The sequence below is a fragment of the Sus scrofa genome, chromosome 3 (genome assembly GCF_000003025.6).
Source record: "Sus scrofa isolate TJ Tabasco breed Duroc chromosome 3, Sscrofa11.1, whole genome shotgun sequence".
Lineage (NCBI taxonomy): Eukaryota > Metazoa > Chordata > Mammalia > Artiodactyla > Suidae > Sus > Sus scrofa.
In genome coordinates, this window is record NC_010445.4 from 55135020 (window position 1) to 55147302 (window position 12283).

The window sequence follows — 12283 nt, forward strand, 5'->3', positions numbered from 1 at the left end:
ACACCTTTTTCTGTTTCTGGATAGTAGCTGTCCTAATGGGTGCAAGGTGGTATCTCATTGTGGTTCTGATTTGCATTTCCCTAATGGTTAGCAATGTTGAGCACTTTTTTGTGTGCTTCCTGGCCATTTGTAGAAAAATCTGTCCATATATCTTATTATTATAGTCTGCTTTTCTCTGCTATCTTGGCCATCTCTTCATATGATTTTTTAGTCTTTCCTCTTCCAAAAATTGCCTGTTTATATCCTTTGTCCATTTAGTTTTCTTGTCAATTTGCAGGTGTTGCTTGAACATTGAGGCTCTATGAACCTTTTAAATTTTAGACTTTGCACATAACTCCTCTTATTTTTTTCATATGTCATTTGGAACAAATACCTTGAATTTCAACATAATAAAATCCTCCCCCTCCCCTCTTTTTTCTTTATGGATCAAAATTCTGTCTAAGAAATCCTTTCCTCCCTCTGGGTCTTGAAGCTGTTCCCCTTCATGTATTTTTCCTATCAATTTGTCCATTCACATTGATTCTTTAATCCACCATCTGAGTATCTACCTTGTTCTAAACAACATCGTTTTTCTCTACAAAGTGAGTCCATTTCCCCACTGGCTTGTGAAACACCATGTATCACATATTAAGCTCCCTTATAACCAGGGATTCAACTTTGAACTTTCCATCTGTCCCAATGGGTTGTCTATGCTTTTTCTTTTTTTATCTTTTTAGGGCACAAAAGTTCCCAAACTAGGGGTTGAATCAGAGCTATGCCCCAGCCACAGCCAAGTCAGATCTGAGCTGCTTCTGCAACCTACACTGCAGCTTGTGGTGAGGCCAGATCCTTAACCCACTGAACAAAGAAGCCAGGGATTGAACCCACATCATCATGGATACTAGTCAGGTTCAACACTGCTGAGCCACAACAGGAAATCCTGGGTTGTGTATTCTTTCACTAACACCATACTGGTTTGGGTTTTTTGGTTTTTGGTTTTTGGTTTTGGCTGCCCGGTGGCCTATGGAGCTCTTGGGCCAGTGATCAGATCTGAGCCGCAGCTGCAAACTAAGCCACAGCTGTGGCAACTCTAGAATTTCAACCCACGGTGCAAGGCCAGGGATCAAACCCTCATCCCAGCATTCCCAAGACACTGCCAATCCATTGTGCCACAGCAGAAACTCCTTGTTTCTTTTTCAAACACCTTAGTATTCCTGAATATCTATGTGAGCAAGTTTCCCACCCATCCTCGTTTTGCTTAGGCATCTGTAGACATTTTTTTCTCCTCACAGATTTCAGAGTAGGTTTATAAACAAACCGGGATTTTGGAGTTCTCATTGTGGCACAGAGGAACCAAGTCCAACTAGTGTCCATGAGGATGCAGGTTCTATCCCTGGCCTTGCTCAGGGCATCGGGGATCCAGCATTGCCATGAGCTGCGGTGCAGGTCACAGATGCAACTCGGATCCTGTGTTGTTGTGGCTGTGATGCAGGCTGACAGTTGTAGCTCTGATTCATTCCCTAGCCTGGGAACTTCCATATGCCGCGGGTATGGCCCTAGAAAGACAAACAAAAACCCCAAAAAACAAAACATGAATTTTTATTGAGATTACAGTGGAATTTAGAGATTAATTTAGGGGGAACTGACATCATCATATATTGGGCCACCCTCCCAAGAACAAGACAGGACTGTTTGGGGAGCATCTCCACTCCCACTTGCACCCACCCAGCAATCCGCAGGCACTGGATAGTTTGATAAATCAATGATAAGGAGGAAATCTCCAAGGGGGAAGGAGGAGGGGCCTGGAATATTCCTCAGCATCAACCCCTCCTTTCCTAGCCAAGTTGGGGCAACAGAGAAGACACATGCTGGTGAGCCCTAGAGATGAATGCCAGTCGCAGCCCTCTTTTCCAGATGACATGTTGCAGAAAAGCCCATCTAATTCAGGGACCACTGGCTCCCAACCACTGGGAGGGCCTTTGTTCCTCTGGGCCCAGGGATTCAGCTACCTGCATCAGGACATTCAGGGCGATACAGTCTGGCCCGCACCCAGGGTGGGGCTCCCAAAGTCCAGTTCACATTGGGTGGGGCTAAGCTTCAATGAGTTTCTCTATTTCTCCTAAGGTCCCATCAGGCACCGTCAGCCTGCACAGCAGCCATCTGGCAGGTCCTGCCACATTGGCAGCCTTGTGTTTTCTGTGCACTGCTTGAAGAGCACACTGAATTCTCCACATCCCAACTAAGATCCAGCTCTGAGAGGTATTCTTATTTTTAAATGTCCAAATTGCAGCAAACAACAAAAGCATAGCACATTTCTTCCAGAGAAGCAACATGACTGAGGATGGAAACCCTGCTAGATGACAGACCTGGTCTCTGCCGTCACCATCCATGCAACTTTCTAGTCTGAAGCATCTGTCCTGAGTGACTTCTGAGCATCAAATCTCCCTAGGAAGCAATGGCGGGGGCCTACTGACAACTGTGAGACTCAACTGCCTGTACAGATGGTGTTCCCAGAACAAAGGGGCGTCAGGTAAATGCCAGACTGTACCCTTAGGAGGCAACTTCCAACTTCCAATTAAAAGTGGTTTTAGTTTTTTCAGTTTTGGTGTGTTTGTTTTTTCAGATTCTGAAGCTGAAATGCACCCTGATACGAAAGATGGGGGACAAAATGGATTCTGAAAATGCTAAAAGGCCATAACAACCAGCACGTGGTCCATCAGGCTTTGGGATGAAGCTGGAGGCTGTCACCCCATTCTTGGGGAAATACCTGCCTTTTGTGGGTCATTGCTGCCAGACCTGTACCCCTAAGAGCTGGGTGAGTGATGGTAGGGCCCAGCCCCACCTTGGGAAGCTTGGAGTAGCTTGGTTCTGGGAGTCCACGGCTCTGGAAAGCAGCTTCTTTATGTCTTTGAAGCTCCCCTTCGCTGTTTTTGGGTGAAATGGATGTGCTAGTATTGGTTGTTCATTGGCCTGGGGCTGGCTCCTGGCTTCCAGGCCTCGGAGAGTTGGGTGGGGAAGTTCCAGAGAGCAGAGAGGAGGTAGAGCATGGCCAGAGGGCTGGGGTCTGACTCTGCCTGCAAGAGTCCTTATTCAGTTGGGGGACACCATCCACAGTGTCACCCTGCACTCAGCCCATGCTTGAAGATCTCTGTGTGTCCATGCCGTGTGCTGCTGCTGACAGGACCCTGGGTTCTGGTGGGAATTCAGGCTACATGTTCTCTGCTGCTGTTGAGAGAACTTCTCAGAGATGCTGAAATGCTCTTCTCCAAGAGGGTCAGTCTGTAGAGGATGCAGCCCTTCCATTTTGACCATGGACCCCTCTTTCCTGAGGGAGCGTCAGCATCTGGGGTCAAACATCTTTTGGGAACTGATGTGCTGTTGTCTTGCCTCCTGGTAGACTTGCTAGTCCATCAGGCAAAGACCACAGAAGTCAGGGCAGGGGCTTTTCTTTGCTGGTTTGCTAAGGCCCCTCAAGGACATGCTGTCCCTGCCCCTCTCTGGCAGGAGTCCCTCTTCCACAGAAGCATAATGGATCTAGGTTTCTGCAACTTGATCCTAGTGAAGGAGGAGAACACCAGGTAGTCAGAGCTGGGGGTGGGCAGGGCCCTTGGGTGCCAGGCTGCTGGGGCCCTGCTTTATGGTATTATTTTTTTCCTTTGATGGAAAAAGAAGGGCCCCTGCCTCTGCTCCAAAGCCACAGGCGGGGACAGGTTTGGAGCTTTCCTGCATTTCATTCTGTGAACTTTCAGGCCTTGAATCTGTACCATCATTACTGGGGTGTGGGGTAGGAATAGGCTACAGATGGGAAGGTGCTTCCTCTTCCTGCTCCATGATAAGCCATGCTGGGGTGTTCCCAGTCCATGGGACCGGGGTGTGATTCCTTCCTGATGGAACACCCTCTGTGGGCCCTAGTTGGGGGTGGTCCCTCTGAGAGATCTACCCCCTGCTCTGGGGGCTGTGCCCAGGTTTCGGGGCTGGCTGTTTTGGAGGTTCTGCTATTTCCTGTGGTCACTGGAGCAGCACATACCCCCCTGCCAGGATGCCCCAGAGAAGATCATGGAAAGCACTGGGTGAGGAGGCAGGGACTGAGCTCTGGCTGGTACTTCTGGGATCCTTGAAGGGGATGACAAAGGCCCTAGGCATGGCTGTTTGAAAGGGCTCATTTCTAGAGTGTTCATTTGGTCTGGGGCCCTTCCTTACAGATGGAGGGTAAAGACTGGTGGCTGTGCCCAGGGGATGCTGTGGTGCCTTAGGCCTGCTCCAGCCTGACACGACTCCCCCACTGACCACAGGGTGCAGAACATCATCTCAGGGAGGGCCCCAGGAGGGGCTGGGGAAGGCCAGGGGCCCAGCCTTGTGAAGAAAGAGGTACAGCGCATCTTGGGCCACAGCCAGACTCCACCCCACCCCTTCCTGCTCAGGCAACTCTGTGCTGAGGGGCTCTGGGCTGGGACCTCTGCTCTCCCGGAGAGAGCATTGGCTGGGCTTGGGAGTGGGTGATGTGTTTACAGACAGCCTTAGGGAGCACCTGATCTGGACATGATGAGACTTTTCAAAGACAACTGGCCCCTTAGTGGGACCAGCTGGCTTTGATCTGAACCAGGCCACAGACTCCAACCCAGGTTCTCACCATGTTGGCCTGGTGCTATGCATCTGGCCCTTGGTGTGGCCCAGACTCCAGTTCCTCCTCCACCCTTCCACCTCCCCCCAGGTTAGGCTCCCGAGGAACCGGAGAGGAGGTGGCTCTTTCCCCATCTCATAGGCCCTCCCACTCCCTCCCTCTGCTGTCACCACCTGCTCCCTCCCACCTCCATTCTGTGCAGGTCTGAGCTCCCCTTAGATGCAGGGCACTCTTCTGGGGAAATGGGGGGATGTACAGGTCAGAGTGAAGAGAGATCTGCATGCCTGCAGGGAGGACGGAACGAGGGCTAGAACTGAGAATACCTGGAGGGGAGGAGACACTTGTAAGTCAGAGACAGGAGGGGAAAGGAGCCAGCTGTAGGGAGGCCAGGTTGTGGGGGAGCAGTCCTACCAGAGGGAACAGCTATGGCTTCAGAGAAGGGCCAGGTTTGCTCAAGAGGCAGATGTGGTTGGAAGCTGGCAAGCAAGAGAGAGAGAGGGTTGTTAGAGACAAAATCGGGAGGTAGAAGGGACCAGAAATGCAGGGTCATACAAGAAGTTTGCATTTTATGTCTAAGTGCAGTGAAAACCAATGGGAAGGTTTTAAGCAGAGAATGACAACATTAATTGAGGTCAGGCGTAGAGAACAGGCCATCTGGGAGGCTGTTTTCTTAGCCCAGGTGAGACATGATAGATGGGGGAGACAGTAGTGCCTGGGAAAATGGATGGAGAGACCACTATGAAATGAACAGAATGCACTGATGGATGGGAGGGTTGGGGTGGGAGCAGTGAGGGGAGAGGGGAGAAATTGTGGGAGAGCCAGGTTTCTGGCTGAGCACCTGCTGACGTGGTTGGAGGGGAGGGGCCAGGCTTGCCGGGGTTGGTGATAGTGAGTTTGGCTCACAAAAGATGTTTTGGACATAAAGTTTCAGATACCTGACCTACTGCTTGGGCACTGAGGCAGCTGCTCATATATATGAGTCTGGAACTCAGAAGAGAGGTTGGGCCAGGAGCATATATTCTTACAGCTTTAGCATGCAGATGATGCTTAAAGCCAGGGGATGAGTGAGTCATTGAGGGGAGGGCCCAGGGCTGCACATGAGGGGCTTAGCTCTCTTGAAAGTGCTGAGAGGTCAACTGAGCAAGGACAGGACGTAGAGATTGTTGGTGACCTATGACCAGCCCTCCACATGATGGTTCTTTGGCTTTGTCGAGACTTCTGCTGCCTTGATCTGGCCACTTTTACACCAGCCTAGCTTTGATTCCAGGGCCCCTCGTGACAAAAGTGCCCCTGTGAAGGAGTCACTGGGCACCCCTTGGTTGTGTTTGAACCCAGCCACCTGCCTTCTATATACCTGAGAAGGCAGATATCTCTGGGTGGACCTGGTTCCTTTCTTAGTGTGGTTCTCAGAGGGGTACACAGTGCTCTCACAGCCCATCTGACTGTTCCTTCTCCAACTTACCCACTGTCAACAGATGCCCCACCTCGTGTTTCATGGAGAAACAAGCCATCAGATGAGGACATACTGCATGTCCCCCACATTTGCATGCTGCCTGCAGCTACGCTTCTGGCCTCATTTACAGTCAGTCCCCACCTCAGGCCTCTGGACACCCCCTCCCTGGAGATTGTGCCCCTTCAGTTATCCCCTTTCCTTCTTGTATCATTAACTCCTCTCTTTTTAGTCCACCTTTCCCAGCGGTTTGCAAAGACAGCTGGGTCACGCCTGGAGGGAGTCCTGGTTCTCTGATCTCCTTTAGGGTAAATGGAGGCAGGGAGCTGCTCTGAAGCTGATGCGAGGCAGCCGCACCACAGGCTCTTCTTGGAAGTCTCTCAGCACCTTGCAGGCATGGGCTCTGGTATCAGGCTTGCCTCCCAGGCTCAGCACTCCCACTTTTTAGCCTTTTCTCTTGTCCAGCAGTGTCTGTAACATCTCTGAACCTCACTTCTCTCTTCTGTAAAATGGAGACAATAGTGCCTGCCATAGAGGGGTGCCGGCTGCCCTCTGGGAAGCCATGTCCTGCCAGATCTCAGCCCGGGTGTCGTTCTCCAGGCTGTTCAGCCGGGCACTGCTGTGGTTCCTGAACTGCCTCTTCCTGAATGTGCAGCTGCACAGGGGCCAGATGAAGATGGTCCACAAGGCTACCCAGGCAGTAAGGCCTAACCCCCACTGGGATGGGGATGGGACAGCAGGGACAGAGGAGCAGAGACTAGGCCAAACCCTAAGTTGGGACCAGCCCCATCGGCTGGTGGGAAAAATCCACTGCTCTTTGATGACCTTCTCTTCGTGTCTCATGGTCCTGTTCCTGTGGGGCTACCTCTAATGGCTTTTCATCATGGTCTTAACCATCATAACATCTGTAGATTACCTTAAAAGTTGTTGACAGAGCTCCTCTGCTTTTGGGAAATGTGCTCAGAGGAAGAACTACTTAGCTGAACCCTCTCGGGCTGCCCCGGGTCTGGAGGTGCCGGGTTTCGGCTCCTACATCTTCCGGGTCGGGAGCAGATTGGCACCTCCCTCTGGCTCTCCCTGGAGCAGGGCTCGCTGCTCATCCTCCTCTCTACCCACAAGTCACTCCTGGATGGGATCCTGCTGCCCTTTGTGCTGCTTTCCCAGGGCCTGGGTATGCTCCGTGTGGCTTGGGACCCCCATATCTGCTCCCCCATCCTCAGGTCAAAGTCGTGTGCCCTTAGACATACGGGGAGAGGACCCCGGGCTGGGTCAGGGGTGTAGTGGGTGTAAGGTGGTCTGGCTGGCAGCAGCTCTCAGAGACTCCTCCTGGCCCCTCTGCTCCCAACTTCTGCCAGCCCAGCCCGTGGGGCTCAGGCAGAGGGTCAGCTATGGGCCAAGGGTGCCTCAGGCTGTACAGGCAGGACCCAGGCTGGGCTCAAATGGGCTGAGGCTCTCGCCAGCCTACTGCCTGGTCCCATCTCCTGAGTCCCTTCCCAGAGTTCTGCTGAGGAAACATGGGTGACTTTTTCTACCTCCAGAGGCCAACCTCTCCCTGGACAGCTCTGAGGGGGTCCTTGCAAGGGCTGTGTTCTGTGAGGTGAGTACTGTGTGCCCAGTGGTTGTACATGGGGCCAGGCCAGGGTCCAGGAGCCTGTTGCTGTTCTGGCCTTGACACCTGCGTCCCCTCCCCACTTGTAGGCTGTGCAGCAGCTGTTGGTCAGCGGGCAGCCCCTGCTCATCTTCCTTGAAGAGCCCCCTGGGGCTTAGGGGCCTCAACTCTCAGCCCTGGGCCAGACCTGGCTGGGACTGGTGGCACAGGCTGTCCAGGTGGGCACTGTCCCTGATGCTATGCTAGTGCCAGTGGCCATCACTCACAACCTGGTTCCAGATGCACCCCGTGACACATGCCACGTGAGACTCTTCTGCCTTTGGGAACCCCCAGTGGACATCATCTCGAGAGGAGGCACAATATTGTGCCCTGTGGCTGAGTCCCCCTTGGGGATGGAGTTAAGGGGGGGTGCACAGGAGCTTCACCCCTACCATCATTATCCTGTGGCACCTACCAAGGCTATGACAGTCATCCTCTTGGCTCATCCTCAAAAGCCTTTGCTAGGCAGGGATTTCTTCTGTTTCACAGATGAGAAAATGAGCTTGTAGAGGCCATGGTCATGTACCAGCTTGGGCCCAAAATGCAGCTGAGCAGAAAGCAGGCCCCAGGCAAGCTGGCCCACTCAGTGCCTCCCTCCCTGTAGGCCTTGGCCCCACTGGGGCTGTGGACGGGAGCTCTGGCTGCTCTGCAGAGCCTACGAGGATGGGGCCGTGGCCGCAGGGTCTGTGCCCATGTACATCTGGCTCAGCCCTTCTCCCTGCAGGTATGGACTCCATTGGGCAAGGCTGGAGTTACCTGGGGTCTGTCCTGGGGCTTCTGGCAGCCTGTCCTTGAAGCCACTGCAGGGATAGCCTTGCCCACTTCAGGTGGGCTGTGTGCAGATGTCCTGTGGGCCAGGGCCGACCACCTAAGAGCCTTGTCCTGGCAGGAATACACTATTGATGCCAGAAGCTGCTGGGACAGCAGGCAGACCCTGGAGCAGCTGCTGCAGCCCATTGTGCTGGGCCAGTGGTAAGAGCAGAGGAGTGGCCGGGGCCTGGGGCCCGGCAGGTAGCCCTTTGGCATTGCCCTTTCCAGATAACCTAGGATCATCTAGACCCGTGCCAGGCACTGCACACCCCCCACCCCACCCCCACCTGTAACCTGGGTGGGTTATGGCACATGGGCCTGGGAAGGACAGGGTTCCGTGAGCCACCTCTTGTCTTTTGTGGGGGTGGGGAAAGCTCTGGGCTTCCCAGTGACCGTTTTTAGGTTTGGTCCTTTCATCCTTTGATCTGTCTCTATGGCAGTACTGTCGTCCCCGACATGGAGAAGGAGCAGGAGTGGACCCCAGTAACCGGGCCCCTTCTGGCCCTCAAGCAAGAGGACCAGCTCCTGGTCAGGAAGCTGGGCCATCACGTCCTGAATGGTGAGAACTTGGTCTGGTCTCTGGGAGAGGCTCCTCAGAGGTGGCTGGTCGTCAGGGCCCTGTGTTCCGAGTGGGTTTCTGTCCCTGCCCCTCCTCCTGCGAGGCCTACTTGGGACGTGAAGGAGTGGGATCTGCCCCTGCCCCTGAGGAGCGGGGCAGCCAGGGAAGACATGATGGAGCTGCTGAGTGAGTTGCACACAGGCAGCCACCTGGCTAGCCTCTGGCATGTCACTTCACTCTGAGGTGACGTTAGCTGAACAGAATAACCTAAGAGATATAACCACAGTGCCTGGCACAGAGGGGCTCATAACAGCCTTATTACCATCTTCTCAGGTGTCTCCTCTGTGGCAGAAACTGGGTGGGTGGGTAGCAGAGCTATAAGAGGCAAGGGATGCCCCTGAGCTCCCAGCCTGGCTCTCAATATATAGTTGATAAATGCCAATTTTCTTCACTGGAGGAGGGGGGCACCAAAGGCAAAGCTTGTGCTTCCCTTTCCAGAGGTGTAGTTGGGTAGCGGGGGCATGTGTGTGGCTGCTGCCAGGGAGGTGTGCTCTTGGCTGGCTCTTGGATCCTGACCAGCATCCCCTCCCACCTGCCCGCCAGCGTGGCCAGCTCGGCGGTAATGAGCACAGCCATCAGGGCGATGCACTGCTGTTCAGGCACCGGAAGATAGGGGGCGGTGTGGCCCTGTGCTGAGCCCCTCACTGCCTGCCCAGGGCATGTTCCTGTCACAGGTCCTGGGGGAGTTCTCCTGGCTGACCGAGGAGATGCTGCTGCGTGGCTTTGACATGGGCTTCTCAGGGCAGCTGCGGTGCCTGGTGCAGCACACCCTGAGCCTGCTGTGTGCACACGTGGCCCTGCTGCGCCTCTACCAGGGGAACCTGTTGGTGGTTCCAAGGCCAGGCCCAGGCTTCGTGCACCTGGCACACCTGAGTGCTGAGTTGCTGCCCGCCTTCCTGAGCGAGGCTGTAGGTGTTGAGTCTCCGGGGTGGTTGGAAGCTGTGTAGGGGCGAGGGCAGTGGCTTCCTTTCTCACACCAGGCCCCCCTCCCCAGCCTGTGCCATGTGGGGGCTGCTGGCAGGCAGGGTGCCACCTGAGGGGCCCTGGGAGCTGCAGGGCATCAAGCTGCTGAGCCAGAATGACCTCTATTGCCAGATCCTGCTGCTGCTGCCTTTGCTGCCATGGGACCTGCTGCTGCTGCACGTCAGGCCCCCCACCCCCAGCCCAGCACAGTCCTGGGCCTCGCCTTCTTAGGTGTAGGCGGGGGCCTGTGCCTCCCCTGCCTCTGGCTCTGCTGAGCCACATGGATGCCTTCCTCCCCAGCCCTGCCAGTCTTCCTACTCCTACTGTCAGGAGGTGCTGGACCGGCTCATCCAGTGCGGGCTCCTGGTCACCGAAGAGGTAGGAAGGGCAGCTGGAGACCAAGTCCCTGCCTGGGGCCTGGCCCCCTTCAGCTTCCACCCTTGAGTGACAGCTGTCTGGGCTCCTCCCCACCAGCTGCACTCTGGGGGGCCAGGTCCCTGGTGTATCAGAGAAGCCACTCTCCACCTTGGGACCCATGTGTAGCTGTCTTGATAGGACTGGACAATGCACCTCTGAGGATTTCTGCACAGCACCTGCCCTCCACATTTTCTGTCCACAGCCTTGAGGGTGGGTGCTCACTTCCTCTCAGGGCACAAGTTGGCATGGCAGGCGTCCTGGTCCAGGGCATCCTCTGGGCTCCCTCAGCCTGCATGTGCCGGTTTCACCTCCCTATGCTGGCTGCCCATGGACCTAGTCTAGGGGGCTCAGAGCTGAACCTCAGCCAACCTGACAGGGTCCAATGGCTCCCCCAGACCCCAGGTTCCTGGCCAGCCTGTGACACAAGGCAGCAGCGCTTGAGTGCTGAACTGCTGTGGAAACCAAGTGGGGACCTCACTGACAGTGACAGTGACAACTTCGAGGAGGCTGAGGGTCGGTACTTCAGGGTGTGTTGCGAGAAGCCACAAGCGGAGGGAGGTGGGAGGGAGGCAGTGGGCTGCCCTCACCCTGGCGTGTCCTCCCACAGCTCAGTCAGCAGCCATGCTGCCCTTTTTCCTCTTCCTCTGCCACCTGCTCAGCCTGCTGTTCAAGGCCTTTGCGCAGGCTGCCACCTTCCTCCGCCAGGGACAGCTGCCGGACACTGGTAAGGCCGGCACTCTGGTGGCCATTCAGGGGAGGGGCTGGGTTTGTGTGGGGTCCCGGGGCTCGGACTTCTCTCTCCCACAGAGTCTGGCTATGTGGAGCAGCTGTTCCAGCACTTACAGGCCACTGCCCAGGAGGAAGGGTTCTTTGGTGAGTTCCAAGCAGCTAGCCCAGGCCTAGGGAGGCAGGGGCAGGCTCGCTGGTGGCTGCTGCCCCCTACTGGACAGTGAGAGCTGAATTCCAGGATGGATGACTGCAGAGTAGAGGAAGCTTTTGGGTCCAGTTTGAGCCCTGCCCTTAGGTTGTTCCTTCTCTAAACAAGACAGAGGCTGTGCCTCGTGGCCCCCACACCTTTCTATAGCCTTCACTTTTCTCTTTCCTCCAGAGTGTGCGGACCCTAATCTCGCCGTCAGTGCTGTCTGGACCTTCAGCGACTTGGGGGTAAGAGGGCCCAGTCTCATCAGCCTCTGCTCTCCCCTGGCCTCCCATCCTGATAGAGCTGCTCAGGGGAGCCCAGCTGTACCTACCTTGGGTGTTACCCAGGGTCTCCCAAGAATATGTGTGGTGACACTAGTTGGAGGATAGTTTTCCTGCCCATCTTGGTCTCCCAAACCACTGGCTCATCCTGTGCCTGGGTGGGCACTGGGGCTTAAGTGACTACAGGTCTCACCGCAGTTTCCCTGAGGAGAGGCGCAGCCCCGGGGTGGGTGCTCAGAGCCCTTCTCTGTGGCCCAGGTGCTGTAGCAGACGCCCAGCCCTGTCGCCCCTATGCTCCACCTGTCCCCTACCTTTGCCAGCTGGGACAACCAGGAAAAGCTGGAACCACTCATCCGGCAGTTCATCTGTGGCTAGAACTGTGGGGAGGAGCCCATGCTGAGCCTTCTCAGCCCCAGAACACGGCCATGTGCTGGAGCCTGAAGACTAGGAGCTACACAGCCTCAGCTGGACTGTAAGACCCTTGAGGTCTTACTTGGCCCTTGCTGTTGCTTGCTTTCTCCATCCTTTGGTGTGATAAACAAGAGTCCTCTTTCCCCAAGCTCAGCGGGTGTTTTT

At 55.1% G+C, this 12283-nt stretch overlaps 2 protein-coding genes across 3 annotated transcripts; both read left to right on the top strand.

Annotated features, from left to right (window-relative positions):
- Positions 6613-10063, top strand: LOC110255309 (glycerol-3-phosphate acyltransferase 2, mitochondrial-like). Its single transcript, XM_021088397.1, has 5 exons — positions 6613-6750; positions 7015-7092; positions 8303-8422; positions 8588-8670; positions 8949-10063. The coding sequence occupies exons 1-5, from the start codon at positions 6613-6615 to the stop codon at positions 9307-9309; spliced, it is 780 nt and encodes a 259-aa protein (XP_020944056.1). The 3' UTR covers positions 9310-10063.
- LOC110255307 lies at positions 10076-12219 on the top strand. Of its 2 annotated transcripts, none has more exons than XM_021087211.1 (4): positions 10076-11020; positions 11115-11380; positions 11616-11671; positions 11966-12219. In XM_021087211.1, the coding sequence occupies exons 1-4, from the start codon at positions 10375-10377 to the stop codon at positions 12105-12107; spliced, it is 1110 nt and encodes a 369-aa protein (XP_020942870.1). In that variant the 5' UTR covers positions 10076-10374; the 3' UTR covers positions 12108-12219. The 2 variants fall into 2 exon arrangements, with proteins under 2 accessions (XP_020942870.1, XP_020942871.1); XM_021087212.1 differs by having other exon boundaries at positions 12028-12119.

Bases quoted from the DNA above. Each gene is read 5' to 3' on its own strand.
- LOC110255309 (XM_021088397.1), top strand. From the start codon at position 6,613: ATGTCCTGCCAGATCTCAGCCCGGGTGTCGTTCTCCAGGCTGTTCAGC. The intron at 6,751-7,014 runs GTAAGGCCTAAC...AAATGTGCTCAG, and splicing joins TCCACAAGGCTACCCAGGCA to AGGAAGAACTACTTAGCTGA. The intron at 7,093-8,302 runs GTCGGGAGCAGA...CCCTCCCTGTAG, and splicing joins TCGGCTCCTACATCTTCCGG to GCCTTGGCCCCACTGGGGCT.
- LOC110255307 (XM_021087211.1), top strand. From the start codon at position 10,375: ATGCCTTCCTCCCCAGCCCTGCCAGTCTTCCTACTCCTACTGTCAGGA. The intron at 11,021-11,114 runs GTCGGTACTTCA...GTCCTCCCACAG, and splicing joins CAACTTCGAGGAGGCTGAGG to CTCAGTCAGCAGCCATGCTG. The intron at 11,381-11,615 runs GTGAGTTCCAAG...TCTTTCCTCCAG, and splicing joins CCAGGAGGAAGGGTTCTTTG to AGTGTGCGGACCCTAATCTC.